General features: G+C 39.8%; 2 protein-coding genes across 2 annotated transcripts; one reads left to right on the top strand and one right to left on the bottom strand.

The window, feature by feature from the left end:
* The first annotated feature begins 1,194 nt into the window (after nt 1–1,194).
* On the top strand, nt 1,195–4,742 carry LOC116209148 (probable rhamnogalacturonate lyase B). The gene is made up of 15 exons (XM_031542705.1): nt 1,195–1,236; nt 1,326–1,447; nt 1,547–1,597; nt 1,703–1,822; nt 1,918–2,037; nt 2,219–2,360; nt 2,453–2,623; nt 2,730–2,885; nt 2,972–3,078; nt 3,187–3,277; nt 3,362–3,503; nt 3,596–3,752; nt 3,866–3,982; nt 4,055–4,175; nt 4,337–4,742. The coding sequence occupies exons 1-15, from the start codon at nt 1,195–1,197 to the stop codon at nt 4,571–4,573; spliced, it is 1,896 nt and encodes a 631-aa protein (XP_031398565.1). The 3' UTR covers nt 4,574–4,742.
* Nucleotides 4,716–7,992, bottom strand: LOC116208589 (glucan endo-1,3-beta-glucosidase 1). The gene is made up of 4 exons (XM_031542116.1): nt 7,642–7,992; nt 6,131–7,399; nt 5,224–5,251; nt 4,716–5,113 (listed from the first exon to the last, which is right to left on the bottom strand). Exons 1-4 carry the CDS (start codon nt 7,718–7,720, stop codon nt 4,936–4,938), a joined length of 1,554 nt encoding a protein of 517 aa, XP_031397976.1. The 5' UTR covers nt 7,721–7,992; the 3' UTR covers nt 4,716–4,935.
* Nucleotides 7,993–10,772: the final 2,780 nt, after the last annotated feature.

Raw genomic sequence — 10,772 nt, 5'->3', positions numbered from 1 at the left:
AAAAAAATCCTCATAATATTTGGGTCCATCCTTACTTGTACTATATGACAAAAAGTTATTGGATTCAGATAAATTACAATATGGACAAGCTAAAATATGAAGGGATTAAATATATGAGATAATTAATACAAAGGAATTAGCTAAAATTATATGTTACGTTTATTTTACTTTTTTATAATAAAAAAAGTCAAATTTATATAATTAGTTAAACCTCTAATATATGTATGGGTGTGTGTTTGTGTGCGCGCGCGTTCACGCCCAATAAAGGTCATATGCATGTAAAATGTTAATGGGGAAATCAGTCTAAAATTTGCATTATGTATTTTCACAAAAAAATAAATTTTTAGAGGGACAATACTGAACTAAAAGAGACATAGTTATTTTTTTTATTTGGTCCAAGGGAGGTTCGCGAGTTTAGTACATGAAATATAAATTCTAATAACTAATAAAATGGTACAAGTGGTCTTATTGAGTATCGAACTTAAAACATTAGTTATGGTAAAGGTGTGCACCACTGCGCCACGCCATCTTTTGTTGGAGACATAATTATTGTGACTATAATTGAGAATTCACTGTATTCATGAAAAATACCTATATCAGAAAATTGAGTTATAATAATATAAAATGCTTTGTTAAATTAATATTAATTTCTGTGCTAATAATGTAATATTTAACTAAGTAATTGTTTGCTCCACGGCATCACGAGGGTCAACTTTCCCCAAAATTAGATGATATCAGAGAAGTGTGACTCTTGTATTGTATTTCTCTTAGTTTCGAGGGCGTACCAACTTCAATTACACTTGTCTGCGACGACAATCATGACTGAAACAGAAGTGCTACTGGCGGGGATAACTTGGTTGGGAGAGTGTCCGACTGAAGCTATGGAGGTTGCGGGTTTGATCCACGCTCACCGCATGTTCATTTATTCTTTTTTTATGTTTTATATTTTTGTTTGTTTCTCCAAATTTTCTAACTAGATAACTAGAAATTCAATCCTCAACTTAGATGATACCAATGGAAGAGTCTGCTGCAATAAAAACATGGCAAAGAATCACAGCGTTCTGACCATTATAGGTCTCCCTAGAAACAAACGACCAGCTGTATGTTCGTCCCATCAACATGGAAATCAATGACTTGTTGCATTATAATTTCCCCTTATCTTAACATTTTAGGACAAAAAAGTTCCTCTATACCATGGCAAAGAAAGCAGTGACCTTAACCACCAAAGGCCGCTATGTAAGCCCGGCTGGTCTCCCATGTTTGGATTCGGTCTATTAATTTCCAGTTTCTTTGCTCGGGTCCTTATGGTTTTGAGATGGTACTAGGTTGTGCTCAATAACGGGATCGTGCAGCTTACCATACTCAAGCCTCAGGGATTCTTGACGGGCATCAAATATGGAGGAATGGACAATCTCTTGGATCTCAAGTCAGATGAATCTAGCAGAGGGTAATTAATATATTTTAGCAATTCCGAATTCTGATGATGACTAATGAAATCTGAATTTGTCAGCTTTATCATTGATTGTCCTGGTTTAAACTTTTGCAGGTACTGGGACCTGAACTGGAGTTGGCCAGGAGGCGGTGATATATACAGACTGTCCGAATCCTTCTGCAAGAATTGCTAATATTATTTGCTATCGAGATATACCTGGATAAACCGAACCCATTTCTTATAAAATTTATGTTTTCTTGTGTTGAACAGAATCAAAGGATCAGAATATAGCGTGATTCACATGAATAATGACAATGTCGAAGTTTCATTCAGGACAACTTACAGTCCATCAACTTCTGGCACAGCACCACCTTTCAGTTTTGATACCAGGTTAGAAGGAAAATAGAAAGAGCTGAAATTCCAATAGCATTCCTCGGTCTGATCTGATAATTAGAAGCATATTCAACCCCATTTTTGTGCCTTAGATACATATTGAGAAGTGGCATTTCGGGATTTTATTGCTATGCAATATACGAGCGCCCACCGGGATGTCGTGCCTGTGATCTAATCCAGACAAGGATGGTTTTCAAGTTGCGGCGTGAAAAGTAAGGGCCTGTTTGGAAGTGCTAACAGCATAAATAACTTTTTTCAGTGTCTGATTCCTGTTTTAAAGAACTGTTTTTCGAAAATCATTTCTCAAAACTGTATAGTGTCTTCAACAAATAAGTTCCACTTTTTTTTTATGCCAATTGAAGGATCCTGAGTTTTCCAAGTTACACGGGGCAGGTTTCATTATATGGCAATCTCAGATGAGAAGCAGCGGACAATGCCGATGCCAGGGGACCTGCTTCCTGGTAAAGGGAAACAGCTTATTGTGCCGGAATCGGTTTTATTAGTAAACCCGATTAATCCCGATCTCAAGGGCGAGGTACGCACGCATATGTGTGTGCATATACTTGTAAATCAAAGCTTGAGTTTCTGAGTGTCAAGAGGTCAAAAGTTAAGCTGCAAATAGTGCAGGTGGATGACAAGTACATGTATTCGATGGATAACAAAGATGGCGGGGTCCATGGGTGGATAGGTTCGGGCCCCATAGTCGGGTTCTGGATGATTTTCCCAAGCCAGGAGTTTCGTAATGGTGGACCCACCAAGCAGAACCTCACGGTTCACACGGGTCCAGCCTGCCTCGCGGTAATCCTCATCTCGATTACTTAAGAAGATGGGAAAGAACGAAAATTTGCTTGCTGAATTGCATGACATTACTAATCGATTTGACCATTGTACCTTGAATTAACAGATGTTGCAGGGTACACATTACATTGGAGAAGATATAATAGCTCAATTTGAAGAGGGAGAGACTTGGAAGAAGGTCTTCGGCCCGTTCTTTATATACCTTAACTCAACTTCTAGCACCTCAAATGCGCACAACTTATGGGAAGATGCAAAAAATCAGGTTTAATATGACCTTGTTTTCCACTATCCATCCACTTTTTCCCCCCTTGAATGATTCAGTTCTTATACACGCTTGGCTAATTCTAGAAGTCGATGGAAGAAACATCATGGCCATACAATTTTGTATCGTCCCCGTACTATCTGACTGCCCAAGAACGAGGCTCGGCTTCTGGAAGACTTTTCGTGCAGGACAAGTACTACAATAGTTTTCTCCAAATCCCTGATTTAAATGCAACGCGTCAAAAACAAGCTAGCTGATGCTACATTTGGTTCGATCTTGACATCAGCATTCACCTTTTCAGGTTTATCTCGAGCGGCTTGATTCCTGCTAAAAACGCATATGTTGGTTTATCGGCTGCAAGAACTGAAGGTGCCTGGCAAACAGAAAGCAAAGTAATTAAGTAATGACTTGATAAATTGCAGTTTACTATTTTCTTGATATCATATGGCTATAACCCTGTTTTTGATTGCACAAAGAGCTATCAATTCTGGTTACAAACAGATTCCGATGGAAATTTCACCATCCGGAATGTTGTGCCGGGAGTATATGGGCTCCATGGCTGGGTACCAGGCTTCATTGGAGACTACCTCGAGAAAAACCCAGTCACTATCTCTGCAGGTGTTTCTTTTCTTCTCTTGCATTTTCGGGGACTACAAGTCGGATTTTATCAGGGCATGAGAGTAATGATCGAATTGTTATTACCGCTTTAGGATCGGAGACAAAGCTTGGAGATCTGATCTATGTGCCTATTAGGGATGGTCCCACAGTGTGGGAAATCGGTTTTCCTGATCGCACAGCCATCGATTTCTATGTTCCAGATGTTAACCCGATGTATGTGAACAAGTTATTCATTAAAGGCCCCGAAAAGTAAGTGAACAATGCCAACTCAGAGTTGTTAATTGGTGCTAAAATTTCTGTTGAGGTTCTTCGTTTCTCTTCCTTGTCCATTACTTATAATCTCGACTTCATCGAATTTCCAGGTACAGACAGTATGGCTTGTGGGATCGTTATACGGATATACATCCTCAATCAGATCAAGTTTTCACTGTTGGTGTCAACGACCCAAAGAAAGATTGGTTTTTCGTTCATGTGGACAGGTTTCCCTTCCACCAACTTTTTTCCACTTTTTGTACTGCCAATATGAATTTTATGACTCGGATGTCATATAGGAGAGGACCGGAGAAGTATCTCCCGACAACATGGACGGTCGGGTTCACTGTCAACTTGGTGGTGGGAGGAACTTACAAGCTTAGGTTGGCCTTGGCATCAGCCACTCGTTCAGATCTTCAAGTAAGCAATACTGCTTCTTTCCGATGCAGAGATTCTTAGATGAGTTTCTGTGTCACAGTGTTGATCCGGTTCGAGCCTTGGAAATTCTGGAGATGGCTCTAATCCATCCCGAAGAAGCTTCAGATTCATCTCACATCAGTCTTAAACCTTTGGATTTTCAGATTCACGTGAATCAAATGGATTCTGAGCACTTGGTATTCCAGGTTCTGAACCTGGGAACAGATAACACGGTCTGTAGGCACGGGATTCATGGACTGTACCGGCTTTTCACTGTTGATATCCCTTCGTCGCTGATCCAGAAAGGAGACAACTCCATATATCTTTCCCAAGCAAGAGGGGGTGACGCTCTATGTGGAATCCTATATGACTACTTGCGGCTTGAGGCTCCCTCGACTTAAAGAGCCCAACAAACATATGAACTCGCAGAGGAAAGCATGCGTTCGATGAAGACCATAGTTTGTGTCTACATCTCATCTTAGTTGAAATAACCATCTCTACACACTTTGAGAATAAAACTTATTGTAAGTGAGTTCCAGTTTCTTCCAATCAACCTACAAATTGCTCCAACTGAAATTGCTCCACCTGAACCCAATCACTTATACACGGATTGATACAACGTGGCAGATCTGTTATTACATACAATTCCCGAGCTTCCTCCAAAAAAATGGCTTCACTACATTGATAAATGAGGGGATATTCCTGATGATTACATTCACAAAAAAGCATTATTCCGTTCTTATGTACTCTTATCGGCGAGGCATCATAAAAACAATAATAATACACTAATGGCGAGAGAAACCGAGAAGGGACCTTTAGAAACCAATTCTACCATCGAAGTCACTCTGAAGCTCCTGAAGAGGACGATTTTCGAAATCTCAGCAGCTCCACTGGACACGGTCGAGTTCACCATCTGCCTTGTCTTATTGCTCACCTTCTTGCTGCACGCAGAGATAACAAATCACGGGTTGAGAGTAGTACTTGATTTAAGAACAAACAACTCCGGAAAACGGAATGTGTAGAGTACAGATGGAATCTTCTCAGCTCTTACCTTCCAGGAAAAATACAACTCCCGTGACCTGCAAATGTTTTCCAACAAGGGAAAAAGGAAATATAAAACATGTCAGGTTGGCTTCGTACTATTAAGCAGTGCAAGCAGAAAAACACAAAAAACATGGACCCCATTTGTCTCCTGGAACATATAATGCAACTTGAAAGCATCTGAATGAATAAAATTAATAAAACAAATGAATATCTTCAGAGTGCAATCTTGCTCGTTCACCACTTAAATGGCGCCAGAATCTTAACTGTTTCAAATTCAAACCCTTTTTACATCCTCCAATGGGAACCCATGTGAGGCTTGTCAGACCTTCCAGGGCATTGTCTAAGGAATTCTGGAGCACTACCGGGAGATTGAATGGTACTCTAAAATAGTACGAACGTCTCAAAGGGTTCGCATTCAGGTCAAGTCGGGAGTTGTAGGAGCTCTAATACTGCATTCTGAGAGGATTTAATCAGAAATTACAAGTGGACATGAAAGAAGGTGTCCTAAGGCACTCTTCCCGATATCCGGGTGAGAAAGGAGCATTGGAATATTAAGGGGAAAGTGTGTCTGATTTAACTTCAGGTCGCTGTTAAAGAATTTCCCCTAAAGTGCAATGCAACATGATTTTCCCACTTATTGCAGCATTCCAGGAAGACAGGAATGAAACCAGAACATTTACCAAATCTATAAAACCTAAGATAGCCCAATGACAATTCGTATTCCTTGCTCCCCTTAAGGAATTCGAACATCAGCATTTCCAGTCTTGCACGGGAGCATTAAGATAACAACTTTGCATCATTAGAAACCAGCAACATCATTCAAATTGTCTAAACCGTAATTCCAAGTTCGAAAACTATCCTACTTCTATCAAATTCCACTGTAGTTTCCGATGAAGCAAAAAATTAGTACTTACTCGGATCAGTGGTAGTGATCATGGCGACACCCTTGAAATCACAAGACCCTGCAGCCTTTCCTTCCTTCTGATAGTAACTATCAAACGCGTACGAGGCATGGTTCTTCACGTTATTGGGCTGGTAACAGTCCTCCCCGGGTTGGATCTCCGAGCAGTTCGCTTGGCCAGGTCCACATGCCCAGTCCAGTGCAGCCTGCAGTGTCCTCGAATCCACGCCATCCATCACCACACAGTAGGTCTGGTTCGTCGTGTCATTAGCTAGAAAACCCCCGCTCCCTGACACGTGGAGAAGGTAAACAGGAGTCGTGTTCGCATTAAAGAGCCCCCAGTTCGCCTCCGAGATTGGAGAAGTCCTCAAATCCTCGTTGAACAGCTCGTAGAGGTAAACATTAGACGTGACCTCAGGGTGCAAAGGTGTCCCGCTCCGATCAAGAATGTGCTTGATTAGATTTGAATTGTATGTATCAGCATTGTCCACGGTAGCATAAGGTTCCTTGGCGTCCCCCTTCGAGGGCCACCCGGTCTCAGTGACGAGAACCACAACATTGGTAACATTAAGGTTCTTCATGGAAACATAGGCAGCGTCGATCATCGCGTCAAGAACATTCGTGTAATGGAGCAAAGTGTTGGGATCAACCATCTCCTTGGAAGGAGTCAGGGGCTTGAAGAGCGAATTATCAAGAGGCACCACACCCTTGTTCTGCATAAACACATAGTAAGGGTACAGATTCATCATCAATGGGGCTCCGGTCTTTGACAGGAACTGGAGCAATGGGAGCATGACCGACGTCAGGCTCTGATTGAAGAATGCCTGGGAAGGAGGGAATGAGTCCAGAACGATCGAGGCTGCGTGCGGGGTTGACACCTTGATCTGGGTGTGGAGGTTCGAGGCCACAAGGGCACTGTACAGGGACTCGATCGCAGGCATCAATACAGGGGCAGAAGATGGCACTGTCGTCAGTACCTCGTCCCCGACTGCCACCCCAACAATTAGCGTCTGCGGGTAGTATGCCACCACATTGCGACCAATCCAGGAGGCAGCAGTGGCATTCGAGGACCCGATTGCCAGGAGCTGATTGTTTGGGACCCCGATGATAACCCGAATCTTGGTCCTGGACAGCGCCTTGAGGATGTCCGGGTCCGCATCGTAGAGGCGGACGTGAGTGATCTTCTGGACTTGGAGGAACGATACCAAGGCCTGCGGGGAGAGAAGGCCCGAGGCGTCCGTTCCGATGTTCACTCCCACATACGGCTGCTGATCTGGGTCAGCTGCAAAACATAAGAAACAGAGGACACACTGTTCTAAGATTCCTGAAACAAGTGAAAAAGCTTGTTCCTTTCAATTCTATTCGCAATTCCGCCATGTGGGTATGATTCTTAAAACAAAGAAGAGCAGGCCACTGTGATTCTTCCAACAATTCAGCTGAGCTAACCACGTAATGGGTCACAGAATCTCCACAAACAAGGGAAAAACCATGTTTTGTAACGTCCGAGGTTCTTGTTCTTCTTACCTGACTGTGACGAGGGGAGGAGGGTGGAGAAGAGGAAGAGAGCGGAGAAAAGTGAAGCTGTGAGCTTAGAGCTTGCCATTCTTGAAGAGAATGCTGAGCTGCTGCTTCACTGTTACTCCATCTTCTACCTCCAATTGTTCAGCTGCTGCAGATTTCCGCATTATCTTCTTCGGATTAGTTTGCCTTGTCGCCTTCTCTCCTTTCCTCTTTATGGTTGAGAATTCTTGTTGGTTGTGGCGGTCAAGGTTTTAGCTGAGATTTTTGAGCTGCTCCGCTCTGAGGTTTTCTGCAGGGAAGTTGGAGGAAGAAAGAAGAAGACTCCGTGTCTTCTCTTGAAAAACAAAATAAAGTCTGACTCCTCGGTCTCGACAATTTGTTGCAAAGCCATTGGAACCGACAAGGGTAAAATGACAATGTTAACTGTCCTTTTTTAGCTAATAATTTTCCTTCCAAATTTCTATACCTTTACCACAGAAAGGCATGGGTTCATATTAAGATTCACCCACAATCAAGAGAGTATTTTTCCCCTCAAATTAGACTTCTTTTAAAACTTATTCTTAACTTAAAAATAATTCTCAATCTAGACTTCTTTTTTTTTTAATGAAATCATTTCAATTGAATCCCTATTCTTTAAACTCTTTTAAAAACACCATAGAAAAGTATACCCGGAAAACCATAAAAAAAATATTAGTCGTTTTGCCAATTCGGTTAACCGATTAATCGACTTTTAAAAATAATGAATTCTATATTGAAATTAACCGGTTCGGCTATATTGGATCAAATTCTTAGGAGTCAAGCGTGAATTAAAACCAATTTTCGTACCCCTAAAGATGCTCCAAAGCTTAATTTACTATACCTATTTTCCGATTCGTTTAACCGACATCTACATAAAAATTAATCTAGTTTGGCTATGTTGGACGTAATTTTTAAGAGTCAAATGTAAATTAAAGTCAATTTTTGTGAATTTTTAGTTTTGTTAATTTAGTTTTCAATTATTTTTATCATTTCAATGATTTAGTTATTTTACTGAATTTTATTTAGTCATTTAAGTATTTTATATTTTTAAAACTATTTAAGATTAATGATCAGTGAACTGTAGGTAAACTGATTGTAGTAAGTCACTAATCAAATTAGTTGTTAACTACACATTGAATTGAAGTAGAATTGATCCTCAACTTACATCCTCGATTTTTTTAATCGAACATGACCACCCTTGGGGATCTATGGATAAGTGAACGTTTAAGGTTTAATTAAGGATGAATGATAAAGGTGTTTTTGTTTTTCGCCTATTCTCTATTGGGTTAGGGACTTAAATCAAACAAATTAAAATGTTTCGGGAATATACGTAAAAAGAATAATAATGCTACATGTTTTTTATTGGGCCAAGGATTTAAATCAAAGGAATCAAAATGTTTTCGAAATGTAAATAAAATAATGTAAGTTTATTATGGGAATTAGTTTGCGAAGAAATCTATTATGATAAATATTTTGTAAAAGAGATCTAATTTGGGCAAAAACTCCAATCAAGTGGCCTGGAATTTTATTTTTTTTCGAGAAGCTAATCGCGAGTGTCTGTCACTCGAAGAATTTTATCAGTTGCGCAGCTATGCAACATTCATTGTAAGCATTTTGAAGCTAAAATAAGCCCATTCCCAAACGGATATCATTGTCCGTCGATAGACCGATGATATCTTGTGGTCTGCAGGTGACAGTGCAGATTTCTTGATCTCTCTGGAATGGTTGGTATGGAGTTTTTTCTTTTACAGAATGCTTAAAGCAAGGAAGTGTGGAGGGGTCTAGCGGAGCTTCTGGTCGGGTTAGTGTCCTTGGGAGTTGGGACAGTTCTGTAATTTCGGACTGAGTGAGGTGTAAAAAAAAGAAAATTGAATAATTGTTCTTTTTCTTATTGTTAAGGATCATAGGATCCTACATCAGAATATCAAAGAAAAAACATTAGGCTTATAAGACGATTGTGCAGTACTATCTATCGACCTATATTTTTGAATTAAACACGAATTCAATTTCTTATAAGTCTAATAAAACTTTAAGATAGTATGTATATGAGAGCTTAGATCCAGCTTCGCACCACCATGCTAATTATGAGATTTTCTGATTTACACGCTCACGTTATGCATCGAACTAAGAACAGTGGAACTTTAGGTTTATTTTTTGAAAATCTTTTGTGGGTGTAGAATGTATGGGAGGGATGGGATGCGAATTCTTTCCCCCTCCCCCCCCTTCCCTTTACAGGCTGGAATTTGTAGATATAAAGACATTATAATGGAGGAAAGGAGCAGCAGTACTTGCAGGATGTTTTTGAACTTTACAGTAAGCACATTAAAGCGACAGTATCTAAGGCGCCTTCAACGCTCCAACTACTGTTCAGGAAATAAATAAATAAATAGGAATTTTGTATCTCTTTACACTTTTCCTTATTTTCTCAGCCTTAATTTTCTGGAATAAAAAGTCTAATACAATACCTTCTACAGGATTTTTCAGTTAAAGCATAGGGTGAATTTCACTGAAAGACTTAGGGCTTATACTTCCGTGCTATGGTAAATCGGGTTTGAAGTCGAGTTTTAACTGGTAAATGTGATGCTGTAAAGAGATTTTTTTGGGTTGTTTTTTTAAATTTCAAAGCTTTGGCTCCTTTGTAATGATAAGAATTTTCCTGGGTAGGTAGGACATGAGAGAGAGATGCAAAATCATTGCCTTTGGAACAATTGTTTAGTACAAGAGAAAGTGGGGGCAAATATGGAGAACAAAAGAGAACAAAAAAAAAAATAAAGGGCAGAAAAAAAGAAAGAAAGAGTGAAGGAAAAAGATTGCCTTTTCTAGTCTTACCGAAAATAATTAATCAATTCAAAAAATCAACGATAATAATCACAGGCTACAATGCGTTGGCAAACCGAGTTACATGTAAGCGTATAAGCGTATTTTATTTGCAGTGTTATAGTTTAAAATTTATTTGAAAGTATTTTATATGCAGTGTTATAGTTCAAAATTTATTTAAAATATCTCGTAATAAGAATCAATACAATGTCCGACCAAAAGTATTAGTTAAAAATTAGAGAACACTTTGTACTCCCATAGAAAAGAGAATAACGATAATGAATAATGATGATAAGCAA

The sequence above is a fragment of the Punica granatum genome, chromosome 5 (assembly GCF_007655135.1).
Source record: "Punica granatum isolate Tunisia-2019 chromosome 5, ASM765513v2, whole genome shotgun sequence".
NCBI lineage: Eukaryota > Viridiplantae > Streptophyta > Magnoliopsida > Myrtales > Lythraceae > Punica > Punica granatum.
Note: the sequence above shows the minus strand (reverse complement) of the source record. Positions and strands in the feature narration are given on the sequence as shown.

Coding starts and splice junctions, on each gene's coding strand:
- LOC116209148 (XM_031542705.1), top strand. CDS start 1,195: ATGGCAAAGAAAGCAGTGACCTTAACCACCAAAGGCCGCTAT. Junction 1,598..1,702: donor GGCGGTGATATATACAGACT/GTCCGAATCCTT, acceptor TGTGTTGAACAG/AATCAAAGGATCAGAATATA. Junction 2,038..2,218: donor TTCAAGTTGCGGCGTGAAAA/GTAAGGGCCTGT, acceptor TACACGGGGCAG/GTTTCATTATATGGCAATCT.
- LOC116208589 (XM_031542116.1), bottom strand. CDS start 7,720: ATGGCAAGCTCTAAGCTCACAGCTTCACTTTTCTCCGCTCTCTTCCTC. Junction 7,400..7,641: donor CCTCCCCTCGTCACAGTCAG/GTAAGAAGAACA, acceptor TATGTTTTGCAG/CTGACCCAGATCAGCAGCCG. Junction 5,114..5,223: donor AGTTGTATTTTTCCTGGAAG/GTAAGAGCTGAG, acceptor CTCTGCGTGCAG/CAAGAAGGTGAGCAATAAGA.